Raw genomic sequence first — 14,513 nt, forward strand, 5'->3', positions numbered from 1 at the left:
AACCTTTATTTATGAAAGTCTGCCCTTGCTAAGAACATGTTACACTCGCTAACTACAAACTTTAATTTTTTTATTCAGATTTCAAAAATCTGCTGGGACACGTGCCTATACACGTGCATGGGTGGCACGCATGTCACAAGCACACTTATGCTGTTTTCAAGACCTTTGCTGACCAGAGACCAGTTCTAGTGGCCACAGTCCGACCATTAATTTAGTAATTGAAAATTGCAAACTGATCTCATATCAGTGGATTGGAGTGTTTGTGTGATGAACTTGGCAACTACCTATCAAAAAAAGTTAATAAAGAAAAAAAAATACATATCATCTCTGAACTAGGATACATATCAGGAAAAAAATTTAATTGAAAAAATAAAATGAAAATAAAAAATAACATTTGAACTGGGGGGGCACTGGAGTGGCCAGTAAGATTTCAGGGGGGGGGGGGGGGGGGGCGTTTTTATTTTCGCGGGGAGCTTGCACATGCATGCACAAGCATTATTTATTAAAAAAAAAAAAAAAAAAAAAACAGGGGGCCCCACACTAGGACTTGAAACGGCCCCCAGATCGTTAAGGCCGCCCCTGTGATAATGACAGGACTGAACTAAAGACGACAGGGCAGTCATTTTCAACAATGAACATTGTGTGCACTGCCTCACACACAAACTCTCAGTTCAACCAAGTCCACAAACAAAAATATAACAATTTAAAATAGCGTTTTTCTCTTACTATGCATGTTGCTTTGTGGGACTTACTTGTAGCATGGAGAGAGCTGAAGTGGCGCTGAAGATTTGAAGCCTTGAAATGCGCAAATGACACCTGGCATATAAGGCAGAATGGCCTGCCATAACGTTCAACAAAAAATATGAACTCTCCCACTCAGTTTCGGAGCGAACTTGACACAAATAGTTTACTCACGGAAAACCTCCCTCCAAGCTGAGCGGGCAGTTTTATGTTGCGTCCGCACCAAACGTTTGCGAACGTTATGTTGCGTCCTCAATTAAACATTTGCGAACAGGCACATAGGGCTTACACATTAATAAAAAAAAAATTAAATAATAGACAACATGTAAAACGAACGTAAGAGCCGCATGAAACGTTTGCGAACATGCACACACATAGGCCCACACAAAAAAAAAGTTAAAAAAAAAAAAAAAAAAAAAATTATTATCACATAATTTGATATGAACTGAAGAGCCGCACGAAGCTGGGCAAAGAGCCGCATGCGGCTCGCGAGCCGCGGGTTGGCCACCCCTGCATTAGTGAAACACAACACTGGCAATGTGGTAGTTCCATGCGCAACAGAGATTTCTGGGTCACTGTACGGCGGCGGCGACAAGTGTCAGGAGCTGCAACATCACTACGGTAGAGCTAAGAAGTCTCTAATGGCGCTCCAGACCAACCTTACCAACGTATGACGTATAAAAGAGATTCGAAACTAAGAACGTTTTGGAAAACACGCGAAATGTTAAGTAGGAACTATAAGTAGGGGTTACGAATGACGTAGCGTTAAGAAGGTTTGGGGATAACCTGGCCCTCGCCTATGTGCGTTGCCATCTTGTCAGATTTTTTCTCACTCATTTCCTCTTACTGAAAAAGGGCATTGATGTGATGTCGAGGGGAGGGAGATACGCCCATCTAGCTGACGTATAGTGGGGGTCAGCGGGCGGCTAACTGTCACCCTAATTATTAGTACATTTTAACCTCCAATAGTTTAAAAACTAGAGTAATCCAAAAAATTCACCCCCCTCAGTGTTGTCATGGTCAAGATATGACCTAACCATACAGACTAGAATAGTTTGTTTGACCAGGCCGTAAATAGGTTTAATAATGCTGTGAAAACGGCATATTTAACAAGGGCGTCAATGAGAAATTGTTCTGTTTTGGTACCACCTGTTAGTGGCCACTTAGTGAAATAATTTTTTTGTCACTTCCGCATTGGATGCTGGTAGAACTCGCTGTGGTTGGGGCTTGGTAAATGCAGCCTATTTCCAGCACTATTTTCCAATCGTAAAATGACAAAATATTGGCCGCGACCATCGAATTCTCATTCTTTTGAGCCCGCGAAAATAAAATAGCTTTGTTTCTACTTTAAACCATCGTCTCTCCGGGTCTATTTGCATGAAACACAAGACTGGCATATAGTTTCAAGTCAGTACTTTCGACAGACGCCGTCGGCATCCCATCTTGCATAGGATTTATAAATGTAATCTTCCAACTCCTGTGACGCTCTAGAGCGTCATGTCATGTGCCGATCACGTGGTCACGTTTGAGCTGACGCAGCATAAAACTGCAGCGGGGACAATAGGCCCCCAGGAGCAGTGCCTTCTTCCTCAAGCCAGCAGTTGTTCCCGCTGTAATTTTTATGCTGCATCGGCTCAAACGTGATCGGCACGTGAAATGACGCTCGAGATTAGAGCTTCAGGCGAGTTGTAAGGTTACGGTTTTAAATCCTATGTAGGGATGACGGGGAAAAGTGTGTGCCTTGTTTTGTTTGATTGATCATACCAACTGAAAACCAACGAGAGGCCAGTGTAAGGTAGGGGAGACCAGGGATAGTAGGCACACTTTTTACTCTAGTGAGAATTGCTCATCACCTAAACATCTTTCAATAGTCATGCATTGAATTGAAGCTTAAGGTGTTGGCTTGAAATGTGTACCCCTCACTTTTTCTAACTTGTAATAAAGAAGAGATAAATCATCAAAGACACCTTTACACATTGTGACAACCAACCCCATCAAGGGGTCGGTTGTCACACACTATGGCCGGGGTTGTTTGTCACAATGTTATCTTAATGGGAATAATCTTAAAAGAAGGCAAGAAAGCATAACTACATTTGAAAGTTTAATTGCATTGTCAAGTTGACAAATAGGCCTATATAACTTACTGTAGCCTTGGCAGCTGGTTTAGTTTGGGATGCACTGGATTGTTTTGATTTTGTTGCCCTTTTTTCTTTTGCATGCTTGCTGCCTTTTCCTGCTCTATTCTTTCCTTCTATGTGGTGTCAGTGGGGGTACAGCTTGACAATTTCTTTCGTTATTGGGTTCCTTTTCTGGCTGCAGCCTTTGGATAACATGTGACAACCAACCCCCCAAAAAATGTGACGACCAACCCCAACTTGAATTTATTGCTGTTGTTTTGTTATAAACCCATTGTGTAAAAGCCTAGAAGAATAATACTGAGGAGCTAAATATTTTCAATTTGACATGAAAAACACAAACAGTCCTCTCACCTCAAATTCAACAGTCTAACTCCAAGGAAGACTATGTAGGTGACCTCTGATCCCAATTATGGATATTTACATACCAAAATTTCACAGACACAACTTCTGATTCCGAGATATAACGATTGTGACAACTAACCCGTGTGACATATAACCCCATTCTCCCCTACAGCAGAGAGCTTAACGTTTGGCCCAAACCTCTGTGGCAGAATAAAAGACAGTAAAGCAAAATCATTGAAGGGCTGTTATGACCCATTGACCTATTGAACGTTGTGTGTTTGCAGCAACAAATATTATGAAGAGGTGAATGAACTAGTGGGGTTTTAATCCATGGCTCTGTCTGTCTGCATGTCTGTCTGTCTGCAGTGGAGGGGATGAAGGTGGTGGAGATCGAGAAATGTCGCAAAGATATCAAGCATTTGCAGGAGGAAATGGCATCCAGAAACAACAGGTAAGCAACAACAGAAGCAATTATGTGCTTCATTATATCTGTATCTCTTCGGTCCTTTTTATCTGTCCAGGTGAATAAACACAAAGGGGAGCCTTATCTACAGAGTCATAAACTGTCATGGGACAGCTGATCCTGTTTTAAAGACCTGCTTGTTGGAATCAGCTCCTGTGTTGTCAGGAGATATGCTTGACTGTTAAGCTTGGTGTACACTCACCGGCCACTTTATTAGGTACACCTGTTCAATGGCTTATAAAAACAAAAAGCTAATCAGCCAATCACATGGCAGCAATTTAATGCATTAGACGTGGTCAAGACAATGTACTGAAATCAAACCGAGCATCAGAATGGGGAAGAAAGGGGTTAGGGTGACTTTGAACATGGCAAGGTTGATGGTGCACGGCAGTATGGATCCATACTTTCATGTTGTTTAGGCCAAATTCTGATCCTGCCATCTGAATGTCGCAACTGACCTCTGACTTCAGCCAGGCATTTTACGTCCACACAAATGCCGCTCACTGGATATTTTTTCTTTTTTGGACCATTCTCTGTAAACCCTAGTGATGGTTGAAATGAAAATCCTAGTAGATCAGCAGTTTCTGAAATACTCATACCAGCCCTCCTGGCACGCTCAACATTGCCATGTTCAAAGTCACTTAAAACCCCTATCTTCCCCATTCTGTTGCTCGGTTTCAACCTCAATAAGTTGTCCCGTCCAGGTCTACATGCCTAAATGCCTTCAGTTGCTGACATGTGATTGGCTGATAAGTTATATGTATTAAAAAGAAAATTAACCTAATGTACCTAATAAAGTGGCCAGTGAGTGTAAATTCATCATACATAGAAGAGCCGTAACGATACAAAACTCACGATTCGATTTGTATCACGATTTTTGGCCCAAGATTCGATACATACAACGATTTTTGAAATTTGAAAAGCATTTTATTTAAATAACATTTATTATAACATTTAACTTAAAGCTGCCGTTGAGAGTTTTTTTACTGTAATATTTGGCAAAACTGTCATAATAGCCATTCAGCTATATGTAGGTGAAGTGGTCTGAAAATATTTTTTTATCACTTTGCTCCCCCCTGCCTCTGTGTGCTGCCCCCCAAAATTGCCACCGCTCATGTTAATTTTGACCAATCAGAGCGAGGTCAGATTCTCCGTTCTTATTGGCTGTGGGACCTTGGCAACGACGTTGATGCGTCAGTTGCGTGAGCGTTCACGACCCTAGCAGTCTGACACTAGCCTACTGTTTGGTACAAGGCTACTACGGCGGACAGCGAGTAGCAATGTCTTCACAAACGAACCCTCAATTTACCATTCCCAGGATACTAACAACTAACACCGCTAAGACAGCAAAAAAACGAGGAAAGACGAATGTTGAAAAGTTAACTGCTGAAAGGGAGACGGAGAGAGCTTGAAAAAAAGTACACCGGCCATGTCTTCTTGCCCTATCACATCAAGACCTCTCCGACCGCGACCTCGTCCCCTTCCTCTGCCTGCCGCTGGCCCCATATAGCCCTCGTCCTGTGATCAGTATTGCCAACTCAAAGCGATTTTGTCGCTATATTTAGTGACTTTTCAGCCCCCCTGGCGACTTTTTTTTCTTCAAAACAGCGACAAGCGACAAATCTAGCTTTTTTTTCTGGTGTTATTGGTGACTTTTTACGCCAAAGCAAGTATCATCTCTTCTCAACGAGCAGCGGGAGCACTGACACGCAGCCCGCTCCTCGTGCAGCAGCCCCGAGCTGAGATGTGTATCTCCTGCTCTGACCGCAGCTGGGAGGGGCAGCTGCGCGAGGACCGGGCCGTCTGTCAGTGCTCTGTGACGGGGGACGGGCCAGGAGGCTCCCGCTGCTCGTTGAGAAGCGTTAAAAGTGATATTTGCTTCGGCGAAAAAGTCACCAATTACACCAGAAAAAAAGCTAGATTTGTCGCTTGTCGCTGTTTTGAAAAAAAAGTCGCCAGGGGGGCTGAAAAGTAGCTAAATATAGCGACAAAATCGCTAAGTTGGCAACACTGCCCGAGCAGCCCCTCCCAGCTGCGGTCAGAGCAGGAGCATATAGTAGGAGAAACACACACACCTCTCCGCTCTGTTACAATTAGTTTGCTATCTTGCCTGGCACAGCTACTTTTGTTAGGCCTACCAGCACACTTACAATGATTTTAAGCTAACATACATGGTATGTCTGTGATTAAAATGTATGCTCAATATGTACGTATGTAGTTATCATTACTAATGTTTAATCACCTCGGAATCGGACATGGTGTCTGTCAGTAACTGAATTCACATGAACGCGCGTAGCTGTCGTTCAGAGGGAGGAGCTACAGCAGGTAGAGCGTTGGGAAAACAGCCGTTGGGATCCCAACGGCTCAAATTATCAACTGCAGCTTTAATGTAACATTTAATAACAAATAACCTGAACAGATTTGAACTCTGTAACAAAATAGTGTTAACTGAAAAATAAAAAATATTGAACTGTGCTTTAAACCAAAAATCAAGTTAGAAAACAAATAAACACTTAAGAGCTACAGCTTCCTTCACCAAACCTTTATCCAAAATTTAAGCCTAAGAGAAAAAAGAAAAGGAAGAAAATTGCGATTCTTCCTTCTCACACGGATCGTGGCTCTGTGTATAGCCCTAATGCATAGCTGGTGGTTTTGCATTAGTATCCGTATTGGTTGTTGCATTATTGATATTGCTAAATCAGTTGTTTGCTTAATGAATAAATCAGAAAATTACCCTCCCAAAAAAAATTTAATTCTGTGAACCAGGTTAACTAGAAAAGTAGCTCTTTGGCACAGACATGAGGCTGTGTCCTGCTGAACAATTTATGCTGGGCTTAAACTACACAACTTTTCACGCGATTTGACAGTCACAGACAGGGCAGCCAAGTTTCACAAAAAGTTTGGAGTGAGATTTTTCGGCCGAGGGACCCAAAACCGTGTCCTCTCTCCCACCCAATCATTTTTGCTAGTGTCCTGTGAGTTTATATATTGTTCATAATAAATCAGAAATAAAGACAATTGGAAAATGTGATAAAACATCAAAAATCTTATTAAAATAAACAAATTCATGAATTGCAAAGTCGTAGGACAGGTCTTAATTAAACATTGGGTGTGGACATATTATAAGTGGGGGTCTGTTTTTGAGCATTAAACACTTAATTTCCTGCATTCTGGTGAATTTTTATGAAGCAATGTGTGCCTTTTCTGCATTAATTTTTATGTAAAGTAAAAGAGAACATTCACGGTTTCGCTGACACAAATTTAATTGAATAGCCTACAATGCATGTGTAGTGCTTTCAAATATCTCCTGTAGCCTATTGTTAAAACATTTGGTTAAACTGTAATAAAGGTAATTATTCTATATCATGTCTACTATTGAGGGTTGAGTGGCTGGTGGTATTTTACTAGCAGCATTAGGCTTTATTCAAAAAAGAAAAAAATTAGGGAACAGTTCAACACCAATGCAAACTACTAGGCTAAAATAAAACATCTGGGTTACCTGGTCCCTCCTCTTAGGCTACCTTGATTTGTGTTATGAAAAGTGCTATAAATGTGCAATACATAGGCTAGTTCATTACACAGAATAATAAAAGCATTTGTATTGGCGGATGAGCCATTTGTCATTTTGCAAACCTAATTTTCAAACTAAATTACCAAAAACAATATACAAAACGATCCAAAGATCTTCTGAATTTACTTGAGTGAGATTGAAGGGTTAATATGCATGCGCGCTCACCAGCCGGCGGGGACACAATTCTTATCAGCGGTAACTTAGCACGCTATCAACACACACCTTGGAAGAGAAGGTGCGCTTCGAATGCACAGTGCACATCAAAGCATAACGTTAATGCGCGTTCAGAAAGAGGAAGTCACGGCACTCATGTCTGTTAGCTTTTCAAAATAAGAAATTGAAAATAAAAGTCCCGCAAATCAAATGTTATTTTGGGGATTAATTTCTCCGCGTGAGAAATTTGAGGTGTGGCGTGTGAGAGTGTGAACTGGTTGATTTGCGTGTGTCTCATGGCCAAAGAGTGAGACTTGGCAGCTATGGTCGCAGACAAACTTCCAATGTCGGACTGAAATCACGGGAGTCGTGCTGGAGTTGTGGCGCACGCCCGTCGCCCGTAGTCTCAGTCGTTTGGTGTGAGGTGGTCTTCCGACCCAATTTCAGCCAGTCTTCTCCCCGTCTTGACGTTCCGACATTATCAAACAGGTTTGATATTATTGTTAGTCTTAAGGGGTTGGCTCAAGCGAAATGACGTGAACACTGTCACTCTCTCCAGCACCAAACACGACGCAGGAGGAGCGGCATTAGTTGCGACCTGTGTCCGCCTTTGAGGCACTTTTTTCGGACACTTTTACGTAGCAGCGTCGGCTGGAGAACCAGGCTGACATGCGCAACCTTAACACTGTAGTGGGTCAAACCTACGGACAACTCTGTGCCGCCACCCTGTGTCCAAAACACTGCGGTGTGCCCTCACCTTTTCAGGTGGCCGTTTTAAGCGCCAGATTGAAACACGGGTGAAGGACCCCCACGTCCTATAACAGCGCCCCCACGGCGTCTTGTTCCCCCTCTCTGTTCGGCGCTCAGCTGATTAATATAGAGACAAGCAGCGTTGTACAACCTACAGGATTTTCTTCCGTCCTGAAAACAGCCACCACGTTTTTCTACAAAAGCTTTCACCAAGCGGCCGTGGTGATTTCCAGAATAACAAAGTTTTTGTTAACGTTCCGGTGGAACGTCGAGAGAAGAACCAGGACTCGTTCACGTGGTTACTAAGAGAACCACCATTGGAACACGGAGCGTAAGCCGATCGATTCATCCCCTATCACCGTCTCCGCACAGACTCAGCTATGCTTTTTTCCTGCTACCTGAAAACAGCAGGAGTCAGACCCAACCACCAAGCGTCTTGGGCCTGATTTGGACCGCCGTCTAGCCGCCATCCCGTGCGTGTATCCCCGACCGAAAAGGATTGGCCTACACGTATCAAAACGGAGACGAGCACGGAACACGCTGGAGCGTGTTCCCCAAGTAAGTTTTGGCATTTATTACCTGGGCAGATGGTTTAGATATTATTACTTTTTAAAGTGTTGAACAATACTGTTTATTTTCGAGGTTGTGTTTGCTATTTGATTGGCTTTGTATTATTCCCCCCGGTTGTCCTCACACACGGAGGACGGGGAAAGCTTTGCTTGTTTATTCCACTCAGCGAGTGAGGCAGTGTGGTGATATCGCTGTGTAAACTGTAGTAGCCGAATTTCCCCATGGCTGACAAAGACTTCAACAGGCTGGACAGTTCATCATTGTTTCAGGTTTATTCAGAAGATTCCAAAGGTCATACAGAGGATTTCATAGTAGCGTTGAAGCAGCAGGCTGTGGCATGGCACTCTTGATAGCTACAGAACAGTGTCTTGTATCTCATGTGTGGGGTGCATCACATGTCTTAATCTTCTACAAATAGACAGATTGTTTCATCACAACAAGTCGAACACAAGTCCATACATAGGTGTTTTCGTCGCTCACAAGTGACCCCGCAACCTTTAAAACTGTCTGCTCTTCAAACTCTATTTCCACCACATATTCCTCCATTTAGATGATACTTCACCTACCAAAAATGATATGGACTTTTTAAAAGTTATGTAGAATACAATGCATAGATGTACGCATTACTGCAGTAAACCACATTTCAAAAAGACCAACGATGCAATTGCAACATACACTGAACGAAGTAAAAAAGAGACAGAGCAGAGAGCCCCCTGCATCGACAACAGCACATTTATAACAGCTGAGTCTCTCAGAGTCTCAAGTTCAGATATTTCGAGACATGATCAGCTCCTCATGGGAGATGTAGTCCACCAACTTTGACACAGAGGATGCTCCTCGATTTCATACCTGGCAGACTCCGCCAGACGTGGAATTCAGTGGCCAGCGGCCCAGGAAGGCCTATCGTTGGTATTCAGTTGGTATGCGCGGGGCCACCTCCACTTTCATCATGACCTCAGCTTTGCACTTGCGACAGCGCGGGGAGCAGTAACCCAAGCAGTCTGAATTTATGATGACATTGACGTTGGTCTCTAACCTTTGGCACTTTTTCTTTTAGTCTTTTTCCAGAGCGTACATAAAGCACACATAGCGACGTAAGAAGCATGATTCCAGTCCAGCCTTTCTTTCCAAAGTCTTAAGCTGGGAACACACCGCACTGGCCCCCCGCGGCGGTTAACCGCATGAACGCAAGAGGCTCGCCGCTTGATCATATTGGGCCATATATTCCTGACGCCGACGCCAAGATCAGACCCGTCACACTTACGGTGCAACAACAACAATAACATGGTCCAGCTGTGCCAAAAAATACAGATGTAGGTAGGCCTACACTGTGTAGTCAGTCATGTCACAAATAACATTAAAACAGCATGAAGACGCACCCCGATAGCAAATACACACACATTAACAGCAATTCAGCAACATACTAAACACATTAACACCAGCAGTGTGTGCTCAGCGGCAAAAATAAAGGCAGACATCAGCCTACCTGAAAGTGAAAGTGTGCCGGGTCTGGCGGAGGACAACACCGGTGCTTCGCTGTACTATATTGGAATTCCACACGGACACTGCCTGCCGTAAAGTTTGGGTTCATATTATCCTCCGGAACAGCACACAGCTGGGTGAGTTTCACTATGCTAACCGGCGCTACCTTGGCTAAAGTACAACCAACAGCTAAACAGATGCAAAATACAAATATTTGCAGAATGTATTGGAAGCCCCATGTCCTCACTCCACACGTCCACCTCGTCTTGCAGACCACCGGGCAATCTCAACGCTGATTGGCTATCGCAGAGCGGCGACGCCAAAAAGATTAATATTTTCATCTTCTGCGATCGCCGCATATGTTGGCCGCGCCGCCAATGGCAGCGCCTTCCATTCACGCGCCTTGATGAAGCGCGGCAGCGCAAGCTCCCGCCGCCGGCCGCTGGACGCCGATTCATGGGTGGACGCGCGGTCACGCGCTAGTACATTGACTTTGTATATAATCTCGCCATGTGGCCAGTGCGGTGTGTTTGCAGCTTTAGTCAATAAAACTGCACACGGTTCTTTGTTTACAACATTGGAACTTCGTGGATACCTGGCCTAACGGAACCTATGTGCATCCCTAGTCCGGACTTCCTGCCGTGATCTTGGTAATCACACAGAGCGCATCTTGCCGTTCAACGCCTTATGCCCAGTCACAGTTCTCGCAATTATTTTTAGATACTGGGACCGTCAAGAAACTTTCAACTAATGGCGTCCATCTGGATTTCTCTTTCCGACAGATGACTCCCGCCGCGTACAGGTAGTCTCCTCATGTTCCATTGTTATTTTATCCTTCATCGTGACGCCAAAATGTAGTAGCCAAATTTCCCCATGGCTGACAAAGACTTCAACAGGCTGGACAGTTCATCATTGTTTCAGGTTTATTCAGAAGATTCCAAAGGACATACAGAGGATTTCATAGTAGCGTTGAAGCAGCAGGCTGAGTCCGCATGGCACTCTTGATAGCTACAGAACAGTGTCTTATATCTCATGTGTGGGGTGCATCACGTGTCTTAATCTTCTACAAATAGACAGATCGTTTCATCACAACAAGTCGAACACAAGTCCTTACATAGGTGTTTTCGTCTCTCACTAGACTCACTAAAACTGTCTGCTCTTCAAACTCTATTTCCACAACAAAACCTCAAACCTTTCATTTACCCCCGCGCTCAAGCGTGGTTTTCCTTCTCTCCCTCTCCTACATTCATACACATGTTAGATCCCCTTTTCGTAGTCTTGAACAGATAGAATTGTGTAAGGATTGGCGATAGTCTCATTTTAAAGGGGGTGCGGGGTGATTTTGAATTTTCCCGCTTCCTTCTAACTACCCCCTTCTTGGTGCCCTTTGTTCTGAGTTAGGCGCCATCTTGAGTACTCGTGGTCGTTACTTTACCCTATCGGTTAGAGGTAGAATAGCCTAGTCTATCCCACCACCATTTTGGGCGTTTCGCCCCTCCCTTTACCTTTGGGTAAACGTCTATTTATACGACCCTAGTCTCACTGATCGACTCACTAGCTCCCCCGTGCATTTTCACTCTCCCTCGAGTCACAAGTCATGTGGGAACTTCCCCCCTCCTTTTCCTACTTTCTTTTCACAGCCACACACACACACACACACACACACACACACACACACACACACATACTGGTACATTGTTGTAAATACAACATTGTTCTAGACGTTTCTTTTATTAAGTTTGTTAAGTGTATTTGCTTTATGCGTGTATAAAACGGATGTTGCCTTAAGTTTCATTGTGGTTAAAATAAATGTTCTTATATTGTAACCAGAAGTGTTTGTGATTTATTTGTGTGGATATTATTGGAAAGTCAACAAGTCAAGAATTCTGTAGCCTTCAGTGTTATGGTCATATTACCAAATGTATAATAGTAATTATTTAATTACATTATTTTATGGAAATGATCATTGTGACTTGGATTTATTAATATTGATTTATTTAACTGAACATTAAAGCTCCCATATTATACACTTTTCGGTTCTATTATACACCATATTATATGGTCTTAGTGGTCCCTAATAAGTTTTTCTTTAATTGTTTGCTGAAAAAAACTTTCAGATAATTTATTGTACTATGCTGATGTTCAGCTAATCTCACAATGGCCTATTTTTTAAAAAGAGCTGCAGCTCCCCTCGTAAATATACAATCTTTGAGCTCCCCCCGCCCCCTGTCCGGAAGCGAAGCCAGATACGCCTCGCCCTCTGTCTGTCAGGGCCGTGGACCAATAAGAAATAGGGGTGTGGGCTGCACAGTGGAAGCTTCTGGTTTTACAGTTTTTGAGGGCAGAAAAGGGGAGAATTCTGACTGGAGTATATTGGGGGGGAGGGGTGGGGGTTTCAGAAAGGGGGAGAGTGAGAAAAGGAGAGATTGTTATTTTTTTTTATATTTTGGCAGTCTCTAGGCACACCTTGGACCCATAGATATGTTAGAACACATTTAAAAAGTGCATTTAGCATAATATGTGACCTTTAAACTAATCAACATTTGTTAAAACGAGACAAACTTTGTTATTTTTGCTTTCCTAAAGGTGCGAAAACACTCTGCACACCACCGCACGGCGAGTTTTTGTTTTTTTTAACCCCTATAACGTCTAAATAACAGTAGGTTTAAACACAGTTGTCCAGCAAGCTGAATTAGCATATTGAATCAAAATAAATAAAAGGTATAATACTAACAGTTGCTTGTAAGTCACAGGTTAGGTCCACCTGTGCAATTACATACATACAGGTCCTTCTCATATAATTAGCATATTGTGATAAAGTTCAATATTTTCTGTAATGTACTGATAAACATTAGACTTTCATATATTTTAGATTCATTACACACAACTGAAGTAGTTCAAGCCTTTTATTGTTTTAATATTGATGATTTTGGCAAAAAAGTAAAGAAAAACCAAAAATCCCTATCTCAAAAAATTAGCATATTTCATCCAACCAATAAGAGAAAAGTGTTTTTAATACAAAAAAGTCAACCTTCAAATAATTATGTTCAGTTATGCACTCAATACTTGGTCGGGAATCCTTTCGCAGAAATGACTGCTTCAATGCGGCGGGGCATGGAGGCAATCAGCCTGTGGCACTGCTGAGGTGTTATGGAGGCCCAGGATGCTTCGATAGCGGCCTTAAGCTCATCCACAGTGTTGGGTCTGGTGTCTCTCAACTTCCTCTTCACAATATCCCACAGATTCTCTATGGGGTTCAGGTCAGGAGAGTTGGCAGGCCAATTGAGCACAGTAATACCATGGTCAGTAAACCATTTACCAGTGGTTTTGGCACTGTGAGCAGGTGCCAGGTCTTGTTAGGGGGCCAAGCCCGAGTAGGGCTGGGACCGCGTTTTGCAGAGCAACGCGGTTCCCAAGCCCTGCGGGGCAGGGAACCCTATTGTTCTTGTAGGGATTATTATTAGGGGGCCAAGCCCGAGTAGGGCTGGGACCGCGTTTTGCAGAGCAACGCGGTTCCCAAGCCCTGCGGGGCAGGGAACCCTATTGTTCTTGTAGGGATTATTATTAGGGGGCCAAGCCCGAGTAGGGCTGGGAACCCTATTGTTCTTGTAGGGATTATTAGGGGGCCAAGCCCGAGTAGGGCTGGGACCGCGTTTTGCAGAGCAACGCGGTTCCCAAGCCCTGCGGGGCAGGGAACCCTATTGATCTTGTTGGGCCTTTTATTAGGGGGCCAAGCCCGAGTAGGGCTGGGACCGCGTTTTGCAGAGCAACGCGGTTCCCAAGCCCTGCGGGGCAGGGAACCCTATTGTTCTTGTAGGGATTATTCTTATTCTTATTCTTATTATTCTTCTCCACATAAAAGTGGTGCTGCAGCCCAAACCGTAAAGGGTTGGGACATGCCACTTGCAGGGCTCATCCAAGTCCGTACCCTGTACGCAGACAAAAAAATTCAAATATCCCGGCCACTAGGTGGCGCTACAACAAAGGAAAAGGCGTTTTGGGCTATAACTTCCGCACCGAAAGTCCGACAGTCAAAAACTTTATATCCACAGATGCCCACAAGTCAGCTGCATCTTTTGAGATAGGCCACGCCCATTTGCGTATATATACATTTTTTGCTACATCGCAAAAACTGTGTCAGTCACCGAAACATACTCCTCCTACAGTTTTTGCCCGATTTGGACGAAACCAAAAGCATTATGCTCTCCTGACTCCCACGAGCAAAATTGGGTCAAATAGTTTTTCTACGACTATCGGAAGACCAAACAGTAGCGCTTTAAAGATTCGCGAAAATTCCTTAAAA

The 14,513-nt window shown here is 43.5% G+C and overlaps 1 protein-coding gene across 1 annotated transcript in view; it reads left to right on the top strand.

Annotated features, from left to right (window-relative positions):
- Positions 1-14,513, top strand: part of pde9aa (phosphodiesterase 9aa) — a gene marked incomplete at both ends in the record, with an annotated part of 161,290 nt that overhangs the window by 63,710 nt on the left and 83,067 nt on the right. The window contains 1 exon segment of the mRNA XM_080037923.1: positions 3,588-3,672. Coding sequence (XP_079894049.1) covers positions 3,588-3,672 — 85 coding nt within the window.

Source organism: Ammodytes marinus, assembly GCF_949987685.1.
Source record: "Ammodytes marinus genome assembly, chromosome: 12".
NCBI classification, from domain to species: Eukaryota; Metazoa; Chordata; class Actinopteri; order Uranoscopiformes; family Ammodytidae; genus Ammodytes; species Ammodytes marinus.